The following is a 13296-nucleotide window of genomic DNA, read 5'->3' on the forward strand; positions in this document are numbered from 1 at the left end:
AAGACTTGAATTAAAAAAATGTACTTCACTTTTTTTTAAGTATGATTAAAATATTTTAAAACATGTTTCAAATAGAAGTCAGTCTGTAACTGACCTTTTTATATTTGTTTTAATTCATTCCTTTACTCTGTGCCTGTGTCAGATCTTGAAATCTTGGAAATACATTTGAATACAAATAATTTTTCATAGTTATATTAGTTCTTTTGTCATGCCTGTTTTTGGCTGAAGAACCAAGAAGCAAACTATCACTTTTTTAAAAAGAATTATTTCTCTCTTGAATCTCTCTCTCCTTTTTATAGCTTATATGCTTCATATTTAAAAGAGAAAATGAGATTGATAGATTATCTATTTTCAAATGACCATCTGTGTCACTAAAAAAAGTAGTGCTCTTATTTGAATCTTTACTCTGGTCTCTTTTGAGAGGGGGACTCTTCCAGTGAAATTATCTTCTCAAAATTTTGAGGCATTGAATGGATGAACATATGGGTATATCAAGTAATTTTAAGGCATTAAGGGGATGAATGTATGGGCATTTGTAGAATTTCACAGATAATTTCTCTTTTTGCATACAACAAAGCTTTTAAAAATAGATTTTTGAGGTCAATTTGGGTTTATTGTTGTGGGCTAGATTTGCTTATCTTTAAGATGGGAAAATCCAATAGACATTTATATCCGCTTGTAGGGATTTGGAGCCAAGTAAGAGAAGTTTAGTTGAAAACAGGAGAAATTTGGATCCTATCTAGGAGTCTGTATTTACTTAAATAGGCTGCAGAGAGCCTTTGTGCTCAGGAGTTCAGATTTTAAAGCTAATAGGACTTGATGGACCCTCCTGTTTCTCTTTTATTTTAAAATTTGGGGGAAGGGCTAAGGTAAAAGGAGAATAGATCCCTTTGAGATTAGAATTGCAGGCGGCCCTCTGTATCCCCAGGTTCCACATCCCCAGATTCAACCAACTGCAGATCGAAAATATTCGGGAAAAAAAAATTTCAGAAACTTCCTAAAAGCAAAACTTGAATTTGCCAAGCACTGGCAACAATTTACATAGCATTTATATTTTATATAGCACTCACATTGTAATTAGGCATTATAAGTAATCTAGAGATGATTTAAAGTGTAGGGAAGGATGTGCGTAGGTTATATGCAAATACTATGTCCATTTTATATAACGGACTTGAGCATCACGGATTTTGGTATCTGTGTGGGTCATAGAACCAGTCCCCTGCAGGTACTGAGGGATGACTGTATTGGGTTATTTTGGAACTAGTAGAGTGCTTTAAAAAAAAAAAAAGTGTCCCAAGTAATTTGGCTGATATGTGAAACTTTTGGAATTCTGTATAACAAGAATCTGTGTAACAACTTCTAAGTAAATGTTTTAGAATGAGAGATAAAGAATAAGTATTAATTTTTGTCAGAAATGTAAAAACCTTTATTCAGATTAACTTATTTGCAGGGTATTAATAAAGTATTTTGTTATTGTACTTTATTCAGAGATTTAAATTTTATATATCTTATCAGATAAATTGTAGATGGGCAGTTTAGTTTGCCGGCAGACTAATTTTTGTGATCCTTAGTGTTTATATTTTCAATACTTTTGTGATAAGGATTTATGTAATATCTATAATACCCTTTCAACTTCTCTTACCCAAGTATTATTTGTTTTCTTTATGAAAAGGCTAAAACATGTAGTTCTAATAACCAAAGAAATTTATATACAGCACACACAGTTGTTTAAGCCAGAAGCCTAGGGACTATCCTACAGTATTCTCTTTTTATCACTGTCTACCTCCAATCTATAAGAAAGTCTATGTTTTCTACTTCCAAAATTTATCTGCCCATTCTAATACCTCTGCTGCTCCCAACCCCAGTTCAAGTCACCATCATCTCTTTCCTGAACTATTGAAATAGCTTATTAACGAATCTTGCTTCCACTCTTACCCTGCTAGGATTCAGTTTTCCACACAGAACTATAGTCTTTTAAAAATGTTAATTCAGATAATGTTAGTCTCCTGGGTTTTTTTTTTTTTTTTTTGGTACCCGTACAGAGAGTCCAAACTCCTTATCATGGCATTCAGGCCTGGTTTAGCTTTCTGACTTAATATCATGTCATTTTTCCCACTAGCTACAATGGCTTTTTTAGTTTTTAATGAAACTCTTGCCTATCTCCAGACCTTTGCATTTTCTGAAACCTATACCTGTCAGCTTTCTTTAGCAGACTCTTCAGCCTTTCTAACATTTATGGGTATCATAAATATTAGAAAAGGCTTTTCTGAGGAAAGAAGGATAGTAGTTCTTAGATTTTTGTAAAAGAGTTTGGGGCCATCTGTGCCCCAGATGTACTAGATCATATTCTTTGGTGATGGTATGTTTTTAACAGGTATCCCAGGTGATTCTGATGGTAGTGGTCAGTGATTGCATTTGAGAATATTTATAGTGCCTTCAAACAAATTTAAGTGCCTTCAACTCTCACATCAAAGCAGGAGCTTTTGTCCTTTAATAAGCTGATACAAGTTTGGGAGAGACTCCATTATATTTTACAAAAGCATTGGAATGACCTGTTATAGACTTCTGAGGAGTCAGAAAAGGGCCTTGTTTTTGTTCTTTTCCCTCTTATTAGATTATTTAATTCTTACAAGCATTTTGTAAAGTCAAAGGAATAGTAGTTCTCCCATATAACAAGCTTGCTCTTGTTTCATTCCCCTACTTGAAATCCTTCATTGGCTTTCATTACCAGTTAGTATAATATCCAAATCCTTTTAGTGTGGCATCCGTGTTTTGTTTTGTTTCTTGTCTGCTTCTCCAGCCTTATATATCAGTCTTAACATATTTATATTAACTGCCTGTTCCCATAAACATTTTAATTTATGATCCTACTTCAGGAGACAGGAGTGGTTCTTAGAGTTGCCAAGATATGACTATAACCTGACTATATTATAACATCTAGATATTATATTTGTATTTTATATCACACTATTATAAAATATACTCATTTATATCATAGTTTATAGTATAATATAATATAATTATATAATCCTTTCTAAGAATGAGATTGAGGTAAAAATAACAAAATATCTACAGAAATTTGTATCCCAAAAGTCACAGACATACATATAGATAAAAGAACTACAAAGGCAGTATTGGTAGTATTACATGTTAAAACATATTTGAGAATTCTATTTTTATTGACAAGATTGTTTTTATTATAGAGATAGATAGTATCAAGTTATCTTGTTATTAGACTTAAATTCTTTAACATTTGCTTCACCTACCAAATTGTCCTTGTTTTGAATACAGACTTTTTTCTATATATATGTAAAATATACATACCATAAAATTTACCACTTTACCATTTTTGAGTGTACAATTCAGGGGCATTAATGACAAGCAAACTTTTTATTACAGTTTGCCATCCATTGTCATTATGCTGATGGACAGAAAATGGAGTAGTCATGCTGGCAGAAGTGTTTCAGTCCATGGGGCACTTACAGTTCATGTTATAAATTAATAATTTCACTTTATTTGATAGTTATAGTTCCTACCCTGATAGCTGGATCTCTACTTGGCATGCAAACAAAATCAGGGAGCCTGCAAGGCTGGGGGCAGATTTTTGGCCGTGGTGAATTCAGTCTGCGCTGCCACCATTTGAGGGCTCCTTGGAAACAGTCATACTAGTCTCTTCCCACTTTTCTCTTCTCTCTTGATTTTCCTAGTTTTTGTTCATCTGTTTTCGTTTAAAATTTTTTTTTTAAGTTAGTATATTGGGATAGAGGTGAGGTGGTGTTAATGGAGATGGGAGATGGTCTCCCTGGTGACTGGGAGTATGGAAGGGAACTACAAGTAGCTTCGTTATTAGATGAATATGAAGTGTGAATTTGGGTGGAGTTCCAGATCAAAATGCATACTGGATTTAAGTTACTGTCTTCTAAAGTTCTATTAAAATTACTGAAGTTACACAATGATAAAAAATTACAATAATGAAGATAAATCCATAACCACACTGGAAACACAACCAGGGTGCTGTGAGGCATTTCTAGAAGATATAAGATAAGGAACCAGATTTTGGTGAAAAGAAGAGAGCTACAGCCACATACAGATGACAGTTAAGGAATTACCTCTTTTTAGAGGCAGCTGTGAGAGTGGGTGGCTATAGTATGACAAGACAGATTTTTTTAAAAAAAACATCTTTCTTGGAGTATAATTGCTTTACAATGGTGTGTTTCTGCTTTATAACAAACTGAATCAGTTATACATATGTTCCCATATCTCTTCCCTCTTGCGTCTCCCTCCCTCCCACCCTCCCTATCCCACCCCTCTAGGTCGTCACAAAGCACCGAGCTGATCTCCTTGTGCTATGCGGCTGCTTCTCACTAGCTAGCTATTTTACGTTTGGTAGTGTATATATGTCCATGCCAATCTCTCACTTTGTCCCAGCTTACCCTTCCCCCTCCCCATATCCTCAAGTCCATTCTCTAGTAGGTCTGTGTCTTTATTCCCGTCTTGCCCCTAGGTTCTTCATGACCTTTTTTCCCCTTAGATTCCATATATATGTGTTAGCATATGGTATTTGTTTTTCTCTTTCTGACTTCACTCTGTATGACAGACTAGGTCCACCTACATCTCTTCAAATGACCCAATTTCATTTCTTTTTATGGCTGAGTAATAGTCCATTATACATATATGTACCATATCTTCTTTATCCATTCATCTATCGATGGACACTTAGGTTGCTTCCATGTCCTGGCTATTGTAAATAGAGCTGCAATGAACATTGGGGTGCATGTGCCTTTTTGAATTATGGTTTTCTCAGGGTATATGTCCAGTAGTGGGATTGCTGGGTCATATGGTAGTTATATTTTTAGTTTTTTAAGGAACCTCCATACTGTTTTCCACAGTGGCCGTATCAGTTTACATTCCCACCAACAGTGCAAGAGGGTTCTCTTTTCTCCGCACCCTCTCCAGCATTTATTGCTTGTAGATTTTTTGATGATGGCCATTCTGACCAGTGTGAGGTGATACCTCATTGTAGTTTTGATTTGCATTTCTCTAGTAATTAGTGATGTTGAGCATCTTTTCATGTGCCTCTTGGCCATCTGTATGTCTTCTTTGGTGACATGTCTATTTAGGTCTTCTGCGCATTTTTTGATTGGGTTCTTTTTTTGCTATAGAGCTGCATGAGCTGTTTGTATATTTTGGAGATTAATCCTTTGTCCATTGCTTCATTTGCAAATATTTTCTCCCATACTGTAGGTTGTCTTTTCATCTTGTTTATGGTTTCCTTTGCTGTGTGAAAGCTTTCTTTCTTTTCTTTTTAAAAATATATTTAATTTATTTGTATATATCAGAGAAAAAGAGTAAGTGAAACTGAAGGAATTGTCAAACGTCAAGTAAAGTAAATATCTTTTCACAGTAAGATATACTATTTCTTGGAATATTCTTCCACAGTTAAGAAAAAAGACTGCAAAACATGAAGGTACAGTGTCATTCTTTTTGAGAAGTAACGTATATACAATAAAGTGCACAAATCTTTGTATAGGTGTCATTGGTGCTTTTAGGTTGTGTTTTAGTTGTAGACAGTCAGGTATCTTATACTTCTTCCCAGAACCCCTCCCGTACTTTACTTCTCAACTTTCATATACTGTGAGATTTATTACATTTAGTTCTTTAGTCATAATTCCCATGATTTTTTTTAACATCTTTATGGAGTGTAATTGCTTTACAATGTTGTGTTAGTTTCTGCTGTATAACACAGTGAATCAGCTATATGCATATGTATATCCCCACATCCCCTCCCTCTTGCATCTCCCTCCCACCCTCCTTATCCCACCCCTCTAGGTGGTCGAGCACCGAGCTGATCTCCCTGTGCTATGCAGCTGCTTCCCACTAGCTATTTTACATTTGGTAGTGTATATATGTCAGTGTTACTCTCTCACTTCGTCTCAGCTTACCCTTCCCCCTCGCCATGTCCTCAAGTCCATTCTCTACATCTGTAACTTTATTCATGACCTGCCCCAAGATTCGTGAGAACCATTTTTTGTTTTGTTTTTGGATTCCGTATATATGGTTTAGCATACGGTATTTGTTTTTCTCTTTCTGACTTACTTCACTCTGTATGCCAGACTAAAAAACTAAAAATAGAACTACCATATGACCCAGCAATCCCACTACTGGGCATATACCCTGAGAAAACCATAATTCAAAAAAAGTCATGTACCACAATGTTCATCACAGCACAATTTACAATAGCTAGGACATGGAAGCAACCTAAGTGTCCATCGACAGATGTGTGAAAGCTTTTAAGTTTAATTAGGTCCCATTTGCTTATTTTTGTTTTTATTACTCTAGGAGGTAGGTTATAAAAGATCTTGCTGTGATTTATGTCAAAGAATGTTTTTCCTATATTTTCCTCTAAGAGTTTTATAGTGTCTGGTATTACATTTAGGTCTTTAATTCATTTGGAGTTTAGTTTTGTGTATGGTGTTAGGGAGTGTTCTAATTTCATTCTTTTACACGTGGCTGTCCAGTTTTCCCAGCACCACTTATTGAAGAGGCTGTCTTTTCTCCATTGTATATTCTTGCCTCCTTTGTCATAGATTAGTTGACCATAGGTGAGTGGGTTTATCTTCGGGCTTTCTATCCTGTACCATTGATTTATATTTCTGTTTTTGTGCCAGTACTATACTGTCTTGATTACTGTAGCTTTGTAGTATATTCTGAAGTCAGGGAGTCTGAGTCCTCCAGCTCCTTTTTTTCCCCCTAAAGATTGCTTTGGCTATTCAGGGTCTTTTGTGTTTTCATACAAATTGTAAAATATTTTTATTCTAATTCTGTGAAAAAATGCCATTGGTAATTTGATAGGGATTGCATTGAATCTGTAGATTGCTTTGGGTAGTATAGTCATTTTCACAATATTGATTTTTCCAGTCCAGAAGCATGGTATATCTCTCCATCTTTTTGTGTCATCTTTGATTTCTTTCATCAGTGTTTTATAGTTTTTGGAGTACAGGTCTTTTGCCTCCTTAGGTAGGTTTATTACTAGGTATTTTATTATTTTTGTTGCAATGGTAAATGGGATTGTTTCCTTAATTTCTCTTTCTGATCTTTCGTCATTAGTGTATAGGAATGCAAGAGATTTTGTATCCTGCAACCTTACCAGATTTATTGATTAGTTTTAATACTTTTCTGGTGGCATCTTTAGGATTTTCTATGTATAGTATCATGTCATCTTCAAACAGTGACGGTATTACTTCTTCTTTTCCAATTTGTATTGCTTTTATTTCTTCATCTTGTCTGATTGCTGTGGCTAGGACTTCCAATACCATGTTGAATAATAGTGGCATGAGTGGACATCCTTGTTTCATTCCTGTTCTTAGAGGAAATGCTTTCAGCTTTGCACCATTTAGAATGATATTTGCTGTGGGTTTGTTGTATATGGCCTTTATTATGCTGAGGTAGTTTCCCTCTATGTCCTCTTTATGGAAAGTTTTTATCATAAATGGGTGTTGAATTTTGTCAAAAGCTTTTTCTGCATCTATTGAGATGATCATATGGTTTTTCTCCTTCCATTTGTTAATATGGTGTATCACATTGATTGATTTGTGTATATTGAAGAATCTTGCATCCCTGGGATAAATCCCACTTGATCATAATGTATGATAGTTTTAATGTGTTGTTGGATTCTGTTTGCTAGTATTTTGTTGAGGATTTTTGCATCTATATTCATGAGTGATATTGGTCTGTAATTTTCTTTTTTGTGTGATATCTTTGTCTGGTTTTGGTATCAGGGTGACGATGGCCTTGTAGAACGAGTTTGGGTGTGTTCCTCCCTCTGCAAGTTTTTGGAAGAGTTTGAGAGGATAGTTGTTAACTCTTCTCTAAATGTTTGATAGAATTCACCTATGAAGGCATCTGGTCCTGGACTTTTGTTTGTTGGAAGATTTTTAATTACAGTTTTAATTTCACTACTTGTGATTGGTCTGTTTATATTTTCTAATTCTTCCTGGTTCAGTCTTGGAAAGTTGTACATTTCCAAGAATTATCCATTTCTTCCAGGTTGTCCATTTTATTGGCATAGAGTTGCTTGTAGTAGTCTCTCATGAGCCTTTGTATTTCTGTGGTAATTTCTCCTTTTTCAGTTGTAATTTCTCCTTCTTCATTTCTAATTTTATTGATTTGAGTCTTCTCCCTTTTTGTCTTGATGAGTCTGGCTAAAGGTTTATCAATTTTGTTTATCTTCTCAAAGAATCAACTTTTAGTTTTATTGTTCTTTGCTATTCTTCATTTCTATTTCATTTATTTCTGCTTGATCTTTGTGATTTCTTTACTTCTGCTAACTTTGGGTTTTCTTTGTTCTTCTTTTTCTAGTTGCTTTACGTGTAAGGTTAGATTATTTATTTGAGATTTTTCTTGTTTCTTGAGGTGAGCTTGAATTGCTATAAACTTCCCTCTTAGAACTGCTTTTGCTGCATCCCATAGGTTTTGGATCATTGTGTTTTCACTGTCATTTGTTTCTAGGTTTTTTAAAATTTCTTTGATTTCTTCAGTGATCCCTTGGTTATTTAGCAGTGCACTGTTTAGCCTCTATGTGTTTGTGTTTCTTACAGTTTTTTTTTTTTTTCCTATAATTGATTTCTAATCTCATAGCATTGTGGTCGGAAAAGATGCTTGATACGATTTCAGTTTTCTTAAATTTTCCAAGGCTTGATTTATGATCCAAGATGTGATATATTCTGGCGAATGTTCCGTGTGCACTTGAGAAGAAAGTGTATTCTTCCGCTTTTGGGTGGAATGTCCTATAAATATCAATTAAGTCTATCTGGTCTATTGTGTCATTTAAAGCTTGTGTCTCCTTATTAATTTTCTGTCTGGATGATCTGTCTGTTGGTGTAAGTGAGGTGTTAAAGTCCCCCACTATCATTGTGTTACTGTCAATTTCCTCTTTTATGGCTGTTAGCATTTTTCTTATGTATTGAGGTGCTCCTATGTTGGGTGCATATATATTTATAATTCTATGTTCTTCTTAGATTGATCCCTTGATCATTATCATTATGTAGTGTCCTTCCTTATCTCTTGTAACAGTCTTTTTTTTTAAGTCTATTTTATCTGATATGTGTATTGCTACTCCAGCTTTCTTGTGATTTCCATTTGCATGGAATATCTTTTTCCATTTCCTCACTTTCAGTCTGTATGTGTCCCTAGGTCTGAAGTAGGTCTCTTGTAGACAGCATATATATGGGTCTTGTTTTTGTATCTATTCAGCGAGCCTGTGTCTTTTGGTTGGAGCATTTAATCCATTTACATGCAAAGTGATTATCGATATGTATGTTCTTATTACCATTTTATTAATTGATTTGGGTTCGTTTTTGTGGGTCTTTTTCTTCTCTGGTGTTTCCCGCCTAGAGAATTCCTTTAGCATTTGTTGTAGATCTGGTTTGGTGGTGCTGAATTCTCGTAGCTTTTGCTTGTCTGTAAGCCTTTGGATTTCTCCATCAAATGTGAATGAGATCCTTGCTGGGTAGAGTAATCTTGGTTGTAGTTTTTTCCCTTTTATCACTTTAAATATATGCTGCCACTCCTCAAGAAGCATTTGAATTGTGTTCCACTGAACTGCAAAATGGAGGGAGGTTTATAAAGGCAAAAAACACAAAATTACATAAATTGTCAAAAATTACAATTGGAGCTGGCAAGAAGTAACTGCTTTTTAAGCAAGGATTGATTAGGGGCTGAAATGGTTGCATAGTTACAACAGGAGAGCTTGAGACCACAAGGTTGCAGTTGGCAGCTGCTAGCAGATATTGTTTTGAGAATGGCTGGTGGTGTCCTTGAGTATGATACAGTTCCTTTAGTATGATACAGTTCCGAAAATTCAAGTTCTCAGTGATGAAGAAACATATCTGATACCACATCCACAATGGCCACCAGCTCCATTTTGAATGCTTGAACCACAGTTACTCCATTTTGATTTTCAAATGCATTTTTTTGGTGTAATGTTTAAAGCATATGTACAATGCATGTTTAATAGGCTGCAAACTGGCAGTTTTGGTTAGCCTAAAGTTCAGGTTAAATCATGTATAAGCCAGAATAACTTCCCCATACCTCAGTATGTGAAAATTACTTCCATTGATCCCACTGCTTAAAACATCCACATGAACACACCTGCCAAAAAGGCAGGGAATTGTATATATTCTGTATGGTCATGTTCCCAGTAAAAAGCAGGGGTCTGTTAATAAGAAAGGTGAAAATGGATATTGGGGTACTATGAGCAGTATGTGCCATTTAAGCTGATTCAGAAATTCATACACAAAGTAAATAACCAAGAAAAACAAACTTGAAAAAAGAGCAATGAGGAAAACTTGGCTTATGTTTATTACTAGAGATGAACAACAAAACTACAGTAATATATTAATGATCAATAGATCAATGGAACAGATTAATGAAACAGGCTACACTATGCAGATACATAGTATACGATAAAGATACCATTTTGAACCATGGGTAAAAGATAAAATACACTGAATGATCTGGAGACAGTAGAATAGTTACATTGGAGGAAGGTAAATGCCTGTGTCACTCTATACACAAAATAAATTTCAAATGGATTAAAGAGACCAAGGTTAAAGAAAAAACTACACAAGTTCTAAAAATGTATGAAAATCATTTATAATTTTGGGTTGGAGGTCTTTCTAAGCAAGATATAAAGCCCAGAAGACATAAGGAAAAATACTGACAAATTTGGGACATGAAAGAAACTATTGCAGGGTGAAAGACACCCTAAATGAAGTTGAAAGAGGAGTGACAGAAGGGGAGAAAATATTTGCAATATGTTTAAGAGATCAAAGATTAAGTGAAAGAGCTCTAATTTATCAACCATTGTGTTGATAAATATTCAAATATTTATAATAGCCACTATGGTGAGGAAAGTAGGCCCTCTGTCAGATGGTTGATGGCTGAATAAATTGATTCGCCTTATTTAGGAGGGAAATTTGGAAGTAACTTGCAAAATTTAAAATGCACATATAATTTGGTCCAGCCATCTTACCTATAAATAGCTATACATTCGCCTGAAATCTGAAATGCATGTGAATGCAAAGATAACATTTCATCTAACCTAAAATGTATTGAGGTTGATGCTTTTTTACTATTACCAGAAGGTATCAAAAAAATACCACCTGGCTGGCAGCAATCATAAGATGTCATCAATTGTAAGATGCATTCCAGTCCCAGAGATGATAAAATGTGGAGGGAAAGGGTGTGTCTAAAATTGCTGAAGCAGAATATATCTGAAGGAATTATCTTTGCAATATTATTTGTAACAATGAGAAATTGGAAACAACCTAAATACTTAGCAATAGGGGAATAATTAAATTGCCATACAAGCACAACAGTTGAATACTATATAGCCATTAGAAAGAATGAGAGAGACCTGTATGCTTTGACATGGAAGAATGTCTAAGACATACTGTTAAGAAGATAAAAGCAAGTTACAATATAATGTATATATTAGAATTTTACTTGGAAAAACCACATGTGTGTATATATAAATATATAAATTCCAAACTATATATTTGTATAGAAATGCATAAAATTAAAAGTAATGTATTTACATAGAAAAAGTCTGAAAGAATACAGAAACAGTGTTTACATGTAAAGTGGGAAGTTGCATTGGGAAAGTGGTAACTTTTTGTTTTTCATTTAACCTATTTGTTTTTTCTTTTTTGTTTTTAAACAAGGATATAATCATATGTCATGTGTGTAATGTAAATGTTTTAAATGAATCTGGAAAATCAGAGCAGTATAAAGAATAAAATAAAAAACACCTAGAATCCAACCACCCAAATAACAGCACAATTAGCAGTTTTTGTGTATTTCCTTCTAATCTATTTTTCTTTGCAACTAGGTAGATGTTAATACTGTTCCTTGAGGTAGGAGAAGCAAGAAGAAGAGCAAGCTTAGGTGAGGTAGATGATAAATGGATTGGGGGCATGTTAAGTTGCTATTCCCTGTGGAACATTGAAATGGTGCTATCAAATAAGCAATTGGATATGTAGGCATGGAGCTATGGGGAACTCATGATCAACTTTTATAGTATTAATGTTTTCTCTTTCAAGTGATGAGTTTTAATATTCATGTGTCTGACAAAAATAAAAATATAATTTCTTGTAGCAACATATGTAACACAGCTTCTTAGCCTTGGGATTCAACAGATCTTTCTTCCCCGCTATTCCCCACTCCCTATCCCAGCTGTACCATGTTCTAGTTTTGTCCGTCTTAGGAAAAACATTTAAATTAAGAAAATCCCCAATTTTCTCATATATAAAATGAAGATACTATTATCTTCCCTGTATGATTGAAACAAAGATTAAATGAGTGTAAATAAACACCTAGTACTGTCTGGGGTGCTTAGTCGGCTTTCAACATTTACATTTTAGTTTTCTTACTGTTACCTAAATGTCAGAGTTCATTTTTTTATTTTTAATTAGAGATAAAAGAGAAAAGGATGTATTGGCTTGGTAAACCTTTATGTAAAATTAATACAGAAATTTAGTTTTTTTTCACATTTATTTTAACCGTCTTGATCTTTCATAATGTGTTTTGAAGATTACATTACATCTACTCTTTTCTCCATAACGTTTGTGCAGACCTTTGGTCAAAATTAATTATGAGCTGATAATCTGATATAATTAAAGGGAAATAATTAATAAATGGCTCATATAACAGAACCAATCATAATTATTCCCAATAATTTTTTCCTTCAGCATCAGAGTTCCTCAACTGTCAAGGATATTCATAACCTGCTAATGTTGGAGCTCCAAACTCAGCCACCACAAAGAGTTAAATAACTCTCCTCAACTGCAGTTTGAATTGTTTGTCAGAGCTGAGGTCACTCTCACTGTTAAATGACAGACGTTTGCTTGCAAATAACTTGTATCTCTTCTTGGGATATAAAGTTCAGTGCCTGCAACAACAGGGTGGTATTCTTTAATAACTTAAATTTATTCTTTAGAGATTTTACAAAGATGTCCTATTGCTCCTGGAGGACTCCCTTGACACCCAACTCTGCACTTTCTTTTTGCATAATGCCTACAATTTAGAGCCACTAAGCTCCCTGTTGTATAGCTCCTGTATCCTTGGTTCAGCATAACCAAAATACTCATAAATCTCCTTTTCTTTCAGTAGCTTTCTGCAGCAGCTGGGGTATGACAGTGATGTCCCTGATCTATAATTTCAGACAGCCCTAGGGTGAACAGACAGACCAATCCAGAGCTACTACGTCAGATAAAGTGATGTTGTTTGTACAACTCA

At 34.5% G+C, this 13296-nt stretch overlaps 1 protein-coding gene across 1 annotated transcript in view; it reads left to right on the plus strand.

Annotated features, from left to right (window-relative positions):
• The window catches only part of LOC309799167 (DBIRD complex subunit ZNF326-like), a gene marked incomplete at both ends in the record, with an annotated part of 36533 nt that extends 23700 nt beyond the window's left edge, over window positions 1–12833 (plus strand). The window contains 1 exon segment of the mRNA XM_082612159.1: window positions 12750–12833. Within this exon segment, the coding sequence (XP_082468285.1) occupies window positions 12750–12833 (84 nt within the window).
• Window positions 12834–13296: the final 463 nt, after the last annotated feature.

This window comes from Mesoplodon mirus, assembly GCF_964341445.2.
Source record: "Mesoplodon mirus genome assembly, chromosome: 3".
Lineage (NCBI taxonomy): Eukaryota > Metazoa > Chordata > Mammalia > Artiodactyla > Ziphiidae > Mesoplodon > Mesoplodon mirus.